This window comes from Electrophorus electricus, chromosome 12, assembly GCF_013358815.1.
Source record: "Electrophorus electricus isolate fEleEle1 chromosome 12, fEleEle1.pri, whole genome shotgun sequence".
NCBI lineage: Eukaryota > Metazoa > Chordata > Actinopteri > Gymnotiformes > Gymnotidae > Electrophorus > Electrophorus electricus.
In genome coordinates, this window is record NC_049546.1 from 8315598 (window position 1) to 8327776 (window position 12179).

Consider the following 12179-nt stretch of genomic DNA (forward strand, 5'->3'; position numbering starts at 1 on the left):
CATGAAGCTATTACGTCAATATGAACAAAAATCTGTGAGGAATGCTTACAGCATCTTGCCATGAAATAGTTAAGACAGATATTGATGCTCAATGCGCTAGAAACAGTTACAAAACCATCTCTAAAGAGTGTGGACTCCATCAATCTACTGTCAGACATACTGTGTACACACAGAGGAAATTCAAAACTATTATTACCCTCCCCAGGAGTGGTTGACCAACAAAGATCACACCAAGAGCAAGGCGTATAATAGTCTGTGAGGTCACAAAAGAACCCAAGGTAACTTCTAAGCAACTAAAGGCCTCTCTCACATTGGCTAAGGTTAATATGTTCATGAGTCTACCATCACTGAACTGAACACTGAACAACAATGATGTATAATGGCAGGGATGCAAGGAAAAAGCCACTACTCTCCAAAAAGAACATAGTTGCCCATCTGCAGTTTGCTAAAGATCACATGGACAAGCCAGAAGTCTACTGGAACAAGGTTTTATAGACAGATGAGACCAAAAATACTGCATTCCAACATAAAACCCTCATCCCCTCTGTGAAGCACAGTGGTGGTAATATCATGGTTTGGGCCTGTTTTGCTGCATCTGGGCCAGGACGGCTTGCCACCATTGATGGAACAATGAATTCTGAATTATACCAACAAATTCTAAATGAAAATGTCAGGCCATATGCCCGTGAGGTGAATCTCAAGAGAACATGGGTCATGCAGCAGGACAACGACGCTAAGCACAGAAGTCTTTCTATCAGAGAATGGTTAAAGAATAAAGTTAAGGTTTTGGAGTCCTGACCTTAAACCAATAGAAATGTTGTGGAAGGACCTGAAGCAAGCATTTCCTGGGAGGATACCCACCAACATAACTGAATTGAAGCCGTTTTGTATGGACAAATGGAACAAAATACTTCCAAGCCGATGTGCAGGACTAATCAACAACTACTGGAGACATTTAGTTGCAGTTATTGCTGCACCACATACTGAAAGCAAAGGTACACATACTTTTGCCATTCACACACACACAGACACACACACACACACACACTTATATATATATATATATATATATATATAATTGGATTATTTACCTCAATAAATAAATTTGGTTCTCTTTATCTACTTTTAGGACTTGTATGACAATCTGAATGAAGCTTAATTAATGCAGAAATATACACACTTCCAAAGGGTTAACAGACTATACACACACACACACACACACACACACACACACACACACACACACAAGTCTGTTTGGCTGTGTCTGTGTGTGCCGGTACCAATGAGGTACCTCTGTAGATGGTGGGTAGCGGCAGTGACGACAGGCCTTGGCTTTGCATGTGCTGCTGCTGGATTCTCCTCTTAGCTTCGAGGACTGGGTTCTCAAACTGCGTTCGTCTGTTAATGTGGCTGTAGGGAGAGGAAAGGCAGAGCTTTTCTTCAAATGCTTGCTCTCCCTCACTGCCTGTACATGATTATATGCTTGATAGAGAATGTGGAGAGGCAACACTTACTCAACATAATAACTGCCATATATAGGGTCATCTATTTTCTCCCAGCCATAGGGTAGTTCTGTAGGGGGAAAAACAGAAGGGGAAAACAATTCATCGGCATACTACAGCTTTAGTGGAGTTCTTCTGATCTCTATGACAGTGATGCTTTTTGAAAAAGAGGATTTCCTACTCTTATAAGAGTTCTGACTGCTTTTATTTTCTGGTTTTACTATCTGGGCCAAGAATAAGTATAAAACTAGATAAATCGGTTTGCCACCTTTGTGTTTTGTCTGTCTTCTCTGAGATGGTGGGGGAAGTGTAATGGCACTTTGGCCCACATCAACAGCTTAGAATCATTAAACTGATTTGAGTGGTGATGTGTAAACTGTAAAATGAAATAGGAAGGATGAAGAGTGTTGAGTCATCACATCTGCTGTCAAAGGTCAGTTTTCCCACTTTTGATAATAAAATGCTATTAATTATTTTTTCTCTGCAAATGTTATGTATCTTTTGAAATAACGATTGAATTGTGCGAGGAATCACCATCAATCTCCATGACAACCACAAAGGCAAAACATGCAGCAAAATGGCGTCAGGATCCAGCAGATGAATCACAAGGTATTTGTTTCTGTTTTGTTTATACATGTAATCACACTATAACTTTAATAATATTTAATGGTAAATTAATGGTAAAAAAAAAAAAGTAGAATACATTTTCTATGTAAAATATTTTTCAAGATTTATATAATGCTTTATACTATAAATCTTAAAAAGTGCTTTACATATAAATCTTAAAAAGTGCTTTTTAAGATTTATATAGTATAAAGCACTATATAAATCTTTAAAAGTGCTTTACATATGTAGTGCTTTATGCTATATAATGGTTTATACTATAAAGGTAAATACAACTAATACAGTAGAATGAGAAACAAGCATAATGTAATAGAAGTTAATGTATGTTATGTAAAGAGAAATCTTTTCAAACAAAAAACAAGCCCAAAACAACTACCACAGTAGAACGAAAGCTGTGTGAGTGTGTGAGTGTGTGTGTGTGTGTGTGTGTGTGAGTGTGATTGTATGTGTGTGAGTGTGTGTGTGTGTGTGTAAGTGTGTGTGTGTGTGAGAGTGTGTGAGTGTGTGTAAGAGTGTGTGTGTGTGTGAGAGTGTGTGTGTGTGTGTGTGTGTGTGAGAGTGAGTGAGTGAGTGTGTGTGTGTGTGTGTGTGTGTGTGTGTGTGTGTGTGTGTGTGTGTGTGTGTGTGTGTGTGAGAGAGTGTGTGTGTGTGTGTGTATACATCTGTATATGTTCATTCTAGCCAGGGTCCTGATTTCCTTTAGCTCGTGCTCTGGAGGTGTTTGTTATGCAGAGTGAATGGGCTGCAGGCCTGGAACTGAGTGCCTTTGCCACTGCTCACTGGAGAAGTCTTCACACCTCTCCTGAGGGTTACAGAAATCAATGTCCCACTGCACACGCACATACGCGCACACATAACCACACAAACACGCACATGGATCAAGTCCTGACCCTCTTTATAGTTCTTCAAAGCAGGGCTGTTTCAGACCAGCTACTGCTCAAGTGCTCAATCGCACCACAAATTCAACTACAAGGCTGTAAGTGGGAGACAGATGAGTCAGACACTTTCCTAATGGAAAGAAAGCATGGTGACATAAGCTAGGCTGACTGCTCTCTGTTCTACAAACTAAAAGAAGTTAAAGAAAAACAAAAGAATTCACCTGTAGATAAGCAGAGCTTCATTTACTTCAGCTTTACAGAGGATTATTAATAATAAAACCTTCACCTGCTCAATATATGAGACTGCAGTGAAATACTTAATCCAAAATTTCTCTTACAGTTTAAACATTAATGCGAAACAGCACTAATGACTAATGACCATATTATTTCACCATATATGATCCACTTGAATTAACACAAATTGGAATTAAAACCCAATGAAAAGAGAGTCCAAAACAGACCACCTTAAATATCCATCTTGCTCAAACCTCCTTAAATCAGTGGTCTTCCATCGCTAGTTGCCATGGCAACTACAGGAGAATTCTCTTTTTCAGGCTCTTTCATTCACTGAGTCTTATGTATATTTGGGAGCATGCAGAAGTGTAAATATGAGTATGTCTGGCTGGGTGCGTGCGCTTGAGCATGTGTGTATGTGAGACAGAAAGAGAGAAAATTAATGTAATGTCATTGCTGGTGCGCTGCAGTGTTTACTCACTATTTATGAACTGTACACCCTCCCTCAGAATTTCTGAAAACTTGAACAGAATATGCAGCTAAATTTAAATTCCACAGCACCCAACAAAAAAAAACAACAACTAATATACTTTTAACATGAATCAAAGTTACTCGTCTATTGATAAAAACAGGAAATTCAACCCCACTACCCATCCCAACAGGGTTGGGGACCTGTTTGCAAACAATATGCTGCAGTGTCTTGTCTATTGCGTGTCTGACAACCACGTACAATCTGATGATTCCCCATGTGGAGAGCTCTCGTGGCAATGAGCGATAAAGGCCTCACTCAGGTCAGGGAGCCACAAATAACAGCGCCCTTCTGAGCTCAAAGGATTCAAACAGATGTGGGAAACCCTCATATGAAATGTTAGTAATGCAAAATAAGGTGTTCTCAACACAACAGAACACTGGGTTGCACTGACTGGTATGTGCACAAAGCAGTGGAAAATAGCTCCGAGCTCTGACAGGAAGAGGAGTATTAGCAGTCATGTCACACACAAGCACTTAACAGGCTGGCGGAAAGAGATATTGATTTTTCTGGCAGCGTTAAATTGCATCCCAACTCAACAGAGGGTTTTTAAACATGGTACACTCGGGCCTAGATCACACTGATAAATATTAACCATGGGAGGAGGTATGAGCAAACGCATGTTCAAAACTACTGTCATGGTGATGCGTCTTTACAGACAATGATGGAGATGGTAGACAGGAACACAAAGACCGCACACCTATCTGTTGTTTTGGTTTTCTGTTGCTTTCGGCCAATTCATTATGGGCCTGCATGATCTACATAGTGCTTAAAAATGCTGCCTCCCTTGTGGGGGACCAAGGTTCAATCCCTGTCCAAGCAAGTGCTCTACGCTACACCAATTACAGTTCTTGGGTAATACTCCTAGCACTACACTCACCTAACTCAGTAACATGACTGAAAATTGTAAGGTACTCTGAGTGAGCGTCTGCCAAATGCATTACATATAAATGTAAATGTAATCTATAATTCTCCAATTTCACAGATTAATTTTATCTGATAGCTATTCCTACACTGTAAGATTTATCAATATCAGGGAAACTCAACTTGAAGCTTTCCTGCTTTGGGGGAAATCCAGCACTATTTCTGAATCTGAGCCAGAACCCCACAACGGAGCCCTTCCTCTACCAAGCGAGAGAGCGCTCCCACAGTGCTATTCTAAGATCTATGACGTTGAAGCCACTGTGAGAACCTGCAGAAACAGCAGCAGCCTGCCCCCACCAGTCACAAACCCAGAGCCGGCCACAGCCTCAATATGGCTGCACTCCAGTCACTTTATTGTTGGGTTTTTTGTGTTTTTTTAGAAGCTCCTGTTTAAACTAATACAGCATGTGTTAAAACATGGTTTGCCAGCAAGAAATGGTCGACAGGTCAGTATATTGTTTCTATTACATGTTTCACAAACAAATTTTTGTGAATGCAGTGTCCCAAATCACAGCAACAGCATTTTCTTTTCTGTCAAGGGGGACTTTGTGCAGAGGGGCTATGAATCAAAACTTCATTACACTGAAGTGTGTCATCCCGGGCAGACCCAGGATCATCCGAGGCTCTTCAGCAGTGAGCTCAACTCATTCGCTCTTCTTGAAAAAGCAGCTGGTGTTTTGTATTATTCTCTGCCCTGCCTGACAAGTCTGCACTGAGCAGCCATCAGAATGCTGCTTCATTATCTGTCAAGTTCCCTTAAGCCAAGCTGTTGATTAACAAACATAACCACTCAATGACATGCACAGGAGAGGCTTCACAGTAATTACAGCTCATTTGTGTTTAAGCTGACAACCTACGTGAATGATAGACAGGCAAATAATCGCTGTTTGTGCCATAAACTCAACAGAGATTCAATGTTTGGGAATGTACACTGAACACCTCAAAAGTAGCATAGGGACTGCAGAAATATGTTGCATGACCCTCTGGTCCACGGCAGCAGTCTGCTGGTGTGGTGGAAGCTCACTGTCAATTACATAAGCCCTGCAAGCTAGCTTTCCCCAGCACCCATGTCATCCTGTCTGCTCTTTCAACATGGAAAATCTACTCAGTGTGCCCCAATGAGAAACTTACAAGTTGGGGTTATGACACTACAGTAGTAATATAAGTCATAAACACAAACAAGCACACGCATACGCACTTATACAGACATGCACACAGACACATTCATGCATTGCTTTACTTGTGAATACCTAATCAAAATCTCTCCAGTCCTAACTGAATCCTAACGCTATACACACACATGGTGATTCATGAAAACACACACACAAACAAACACACACACACACACACACACACACACACACACACACACACACACACACACACACACACAAACACTCAAGTACCCTTACCATCATCCTCACATTCCTCCGGAGGTTTGGCCTTCTTTGCTAATCGAGGGTCAAGCCATGAGGTTGTTTTGGTGTTGTGACTAAGGGGGAGCAAAAAAAAAGGTTAAGGTATGCACCACTGACTCTTTCAATACTGACTGTATCAACTGGTAGCTACTCCTACAGCATTAACAGGCTGCAAATGGGATCAATTTAAAACAACTTAAGATTTCCATCAGCTTAAAGCTGTTTTATTTCATTCTATATATAGGAGGTTATAAAGGATTCCATCAGTAAACAATGTGTAAAGAGATATGAAGGATTTTCAGTTAGATGAAGTGTTGTCAGAGTGCCTTTAAGAACACAATGAGTAAGATTCACAATCAGATATCGTACATGACTTTGGCACATTGGATAAGGAGAGTTCCAGTTAACAGAACAGCAATCGATAATTTTAATGAGTCCCCTGCCTTCCGTTACAAATGGAAAGAGTTGGAGAAGGAGGAGAGCTCTCTCTCTCTCTCTCTCTCTCTCTCTCCCTCTCCCTCTCGCTCTCCCTCCGATGCCTCCTCCACTCCCTCCGATGCCTCCTCCACTCCTGTCCATATTTATTATTACCGTCTTGTCCGGAGAACGAAGTGGATTCAATTTAAGGGTGATTCATTCACCCGCATGATACATCTACGGCTCAACATGAACCGCTGTGTCAACTCATGCCCAGACCCAAGGACAAAAAAGAATAGTAACTTAATTTATCAAAAAATATACAATGTTTTCTTTTTACTCATGTTCTCATAAATAATTCACGCGTCCATGACACCACACAAAAAAGGACACCCTCATTTATCCACACACTTTCTAACGGTGCACAGAAGCTCAGCACAGCATGCTCCCCTGTATGCATCGTCTCTAATTGTGAAGCGCGCTTTGCAGAACTCTTCACTCACTCTATGAAGTAGACTTCGCCCTTCTCGGTGTAGGCCATCTCCCAGTTGTCTGGCAGGGGCCCAAGATCATCGTTGCTCTGTGAGTCCGGGGGCGATTTGGGTGCCTCCCCTTCCTCTTCAGGGGCGTCTGTGGCTGTCAGCGTGGGGGTCTCAGGTGGGCATGACTGGGGGGCTGCCTCACCAGAGGTATCGGTGCTTTTGTCTTCATGCTCACTTGACTCTGTAGGGGCGCAGCACACAGTAGTGAGTAAGGTTTGTGTATGTGAGAGGTAAACACACATGAGAGGTAGCCTTCTGACTGTAGGTCTCATTTGACCTCAAATTCAAACAACAAAGTACGGCAAAAGGAAACTATAAGAAATTTATCCCATCTATCTATCTAGCTAGCTAGCTAGCTAGCTAGCTACATTAACATTGGTGATTTTCATTATTGTATAATTACTGTAAACATTCTTAGTGATCTATTTCCAGTACCCACTGTTGTTTACAAAGCTTTGTGTGGTACTGATGTATAGTGCTGCAATTTTGTCTACTGAATTCACAGTTCTTAAAAAATGGAACGGCCACAAGGTCTATCTAATCAACGAAGAAATCTGGAACTATGCAACCATGTCTTTGGTCCAGAGTTACAGAATAATTTCTAACAATGGTTCGGGAGGTGTAGCAACAACATTATTCATTATAATAAATATGCAAACACTGAATTTCTTATGCTTAAAAAAGAGCTTCACTTGAAAATTTTGCACAGGATGGACATTTATGAGCTTTAGCGGTGGTTCCCTGTTCTTTGATGGTCTGCAAGTACTACTTTACTGCAAATTCCAGTGCTTTCCCTGCTTCTAACACACCTCACTAAGATATCAGCCTGCTCACAAATGCTTCATAAGTTGGAGTGGAGCAGTAGCATGTGCAGAGAAGAGACCTGGGAAATACTGATCTGTGCTCAGACCTTTTAGTAATTGGCACTAACCTGGAGTGATGGCGATGCCATTGCCGTTAACGACGGGGCTCTCTTCCTCTTCTTCCTCGGGCGGCTCGATGCTCTCCTTCTCCATGTTGCTAACTGACTTATTCCTCTTCCTCTTCCCCTCGGCGCTGGGGCGGGCACCTGGTAGCAGCTGGTCAGTTACATTAAACAGCATGGGCGTGGGTTCCGCCGGGGGCTTGGGCGTGCCATAGAAGTTATCTGGAACAGGAGGAGGGAATCCTATCACTGATACATGTATTATCACTTTAAATTGCAGTAGTTTTTTTTTTCTTTTTCTTTTTTTAAACATGTCTGCCTATATACCTAATAAATAAGAAATTGGGAAATTCAGAATTCATAACTTTAGACCCCAAAAGGTCCAGTGCAAAAAAAAAAAAAAGCAAACTACAGAACAGAATCTTTGTGAATGAAACTTTGTATGCACCATGAAGGTTAAGGTGGTTTTCAGAGCAATCTTTTCATGTTTTCAATCCTTTTAATCCTTGTGCATGTGGCATTTATTATTAAGGTGACCTCATTCACAAGATACCCAAACCTCTTGAAATCAGGGTGTATCAGGGTGCCTGTGCCTGTGTGTGTGTGTGTGTGTGTGTGTGTGTGTGTGTGTGTGTGTGTGTGTGTGTCAGGGAGCAGGTCTTTAGTTGCAAGTTACAGGAGACTGTGGAGGGTTGATGAAGTCCAGAAATAGAGAATTGTTTCTGTTATGACTTCTGTTACATACTGTGATCTATAATAGCATTGATGGGAGAAAGCTCTCTGCAGATTTTGTACATATAAGAGAATTAAGAGAATACTGGTAAAGGACTGAAGTGAACTGATTTGAGTGCAAATCCTCTAATGAAATGTTACAATTTCAGCACCAGGCACTCAGAGTTAACCAGTTAATCTACAGGGAAGTAATTTTAATAATCCAAAACACGTTATGTTAATTTGGTAACATGACAAGACATGTAATTAATATATTTATTAGTATTTTTCTTTGCTTCCAATTCCTCCCAAATAATATCTCTACAGCATATTAGAAGGTGCCCAAAAATCCTGTGTAATCCTGCACTCAAACTGGACCTCAGGAGAAATGCACAGGTTCCATCAAGAAACGACGTCCTAAAAGAGCAGGCTCGGCTGGTGTCTGACGCAGACTGCCTGGTATAGAAGGCCTTTCCCTTCTCCCCTCATAAAGGGACACAAGGAACCTGAATGTGCTTTGGAAACTAGTCCACTATCCTTACAGGCAGTTCCCTCAGGCCCCTCTGGTGCTGCTCTGAATACTCTTCCTCAATGTCACAGAGACACGAGGTTACAGGTAGGCTAAATGTGTGTGAGCATGTTATGAAACACAGACAAGTTCCCTCAACTGTAACCAGTTCACACCTGTTGTTTACACTGAAACACAAGAATGACACCTTGCAAGCAAAGCCAGTAATGCGTAATTATCAAAATCATCAACAGATTTTATTTCATCTTACACAACTTAGTGAAGCAAGACTTTTCATTATTAATATACTACTACCACCACTACTACTACTACTACTACTACTACTACTACTACTACAACAACAATTATGAGGTTTAAGTTATACTATGCCTGGCAGCAGTATTCCTATACAGCTCAGATACATGAGGTGTTGAACGTGGAATTGGAATTATTATGAAAAATATGGATCGCTGGATACCCAGATCGGATGCTGGTAGATTTAGAGGAACTCCAAAGAAAACACTCTCTACTCACCTTCATACGTTCCACTCTCTAGCAAGGCCCCACTTTTCTCTAATTCCATAAACCGGTCAACACTCACAAAGTTGTAGTCCACACCTGGGACCTCCCCTTCCTTAGGCTGCCGCGTGGTGCCTGGTGATCAAAAATGCAGATTTGAGAACGGAGATACAATCCACACACAGCGCACTTTATCTAACATAGAAACAATATCATTTGGAACCACAGCTGAGAGTAAATATTCTTACAAACACTGAGTGGGTCATATATGTGGCTTAAGATCTGCAATGAGACAAAAGGAGAACTCCATGCCACGCATCTTAACTCTAGCAACAATGACATCAGTTCATTCTAAAAAAAAACCTCTCACTCCACACCTCTTTCTCGAGTCCTATAAATGTCAGCAATCTGCTGTGCGAGTTGGGACTTATCAGCTTGAAATGAGTTCAGAAATAGTGGAGAATAGTGATCTGCTTGGGGTGAGACAGAGCTTCACAGTCATAAGGCTATGCTTTACAGTGTCCCCTGAGGGGGTCACTTTCACAGAGTGGCACGGCAGTGACAAATGATCTGGTCAAAGGGACAGGGAAGACAGCTGCTTGCTAATGTGGGCAGTAGTTCCAGTGAAGGGATGGCTAAAACGGTGGAGGCTGAGCAAACAGGTCTGCTTATGTGAAGTCTTACCTTCCATTCCACCTGAAGAGCCTTTAGTAAGGTGAAACAATGAAGTGTTAGAGTTTATCTGAGCTCACAGCACGAGAACACAGTGATATTACAGGACTTCAGAGAAGCTTAATGATCATAATCAATAACAACAGGCATCCTGTAATCAGGGAAACGTGATTACGCGAGCCCCTGCAGCTTTTGACCGAGGCAAAAAAATTGGATCATAAACAAAAAATCAGGTTTGCATTATGGGTACTCATCATCATGGGAACTAACTCATCTGGACAGTCTTACACAAAACGTTTCCTCTATAAAAAAGTCAGATGGGCAGGAAATGTATTTAGTAAAACACTTCTTAAATATTGCTTTAGCTTCCAAATATTATCTCTGCTAATAAGGAATGTAACCAATGCAAACAGTGTGTGATTGCGTCTTGCCTGACTGAAGTACACATAGATATTATAGCTGGTTTACTTGTAGTATTTATAAGCAGCCTATTTCACCTCCCATGCTACTGACAGTAACAACTCTAACATGATTGATCCCTCAAATAATCATTCTAATAATATTTAATCAGAAACAGTGCTCTGTCACAGAACTTTCATAATTACATTATAAATTTGCTGCGACACTTGTCATGACTGCTTATGAGAAATTAGATCATTTTGCATCAACTGACAACAATATTTGCTTTTAAACTGCCTATAGGAACAATGAATGTCTGCGAGAGCAAGCCTTCTAAAGCATGCAATGTGACCATCCGAGTGGGTGAAGTAAATTGCAGTAGCCTCCTGGTTAGCCACTGGCACCTTGGATGCTCTATCCAGGATCTGTGCTCATATTCCATAGCAACCCAAATGACCACACAGATAAAAAGAGCATTTACTGAGACATGCTCATGCAGCCAGTTACAAAAGCCTAATCAGTTACTGGACAGACCATTACTGCTGCACAATTGGAAGTGGTTGTGATAAGCAATTAGGTTTAGTATATATAGACAAACTCCACTCTTACAATTAACTGATCATATAAATAGGCCTTTGTAAATAAGTACACCTTTGTCACAGTAAGGAGATATACAAAAGAAGAAGGCCGGTCTTATTGCACTAAGGTGAGATACATAAAAAGCAGACCTCTTAGTATTAAAGTAGGATGAGATATATATATATAACAAGGAGGCAGGTCTTATTATTACAGTAGGATGCACAGCAAGCACAAGAAAAGAGTTACAGCCACTGCTTAATCAGGTCAAATCAGCTACAGGTTTATGGCTTCCACTTTTTTCTCTAGCAAATAATTTGTGTACCTGCATACATATTATTTACAATTTGTATGCGCTGTATTCATGTTTGTGTTTTAAATTTGATTACGTAATATCATCCTACACGGACTTTGGTACAGTTGGATTTTTTTTTTCTTGGCACTGCCAGGTGATAGTGATTTATCATGATGTGCAATTTGAACATGAAAAGTCCATTTGGATTGGGGGTTAGAAAATGTATCAAGCCTCTTTTGGGTTCTGAACAGCAGAGACAATGCTAAATAATATTAGCAAGATAAGTTCATTTTTACTATAGGAGAGAGCGAGCTGAAGTGACTGAATGAGAGAGAGAGCTTAGGCTAAACTGCAACACAGCAGTACATGTTTTTCTGAAAATACAAACTGCACCTGTGTGCATGTTATTTTTCTATAACATATTGTAGATCGACCTAAAAATATAAAGTGTTGTACGTTTCTGAATATTCAGTGTCTGCGCTAGAAGAAGAGGCCTAAAGGCAAGA

General features: G+C 40.8%; 1 protein-coding gene across 1 annotated transcript in view; it reads right to left on the reverse strand.

Moving 5' to 3' along the window:
• Positions 1 to 12179, reverse strand: part of magi2b (membrane associated guanylate kinase, WW and PDZ domain containing 2b) — a 66992-nt gene that overhangs the window by 25867 nt on the left and 28946 nt on the right. The window contains 6 exon segments of the mRNA XM_035532334.1: positions 1292 to 1410; positions 1515 to 1572; positions 6104 to 6183; positions 7030 to 7249; positions 8000 to 8215; positions 9747 to 9866. Coding sequence (XP_035388227.1) covers positions 1292 to 1410; positions 1515 to 1572; positions 6104 to 6183; positions 7030 to 7249; positions 8000 to 8215; positions 9747 to 9866 — 813 coding nt within the window.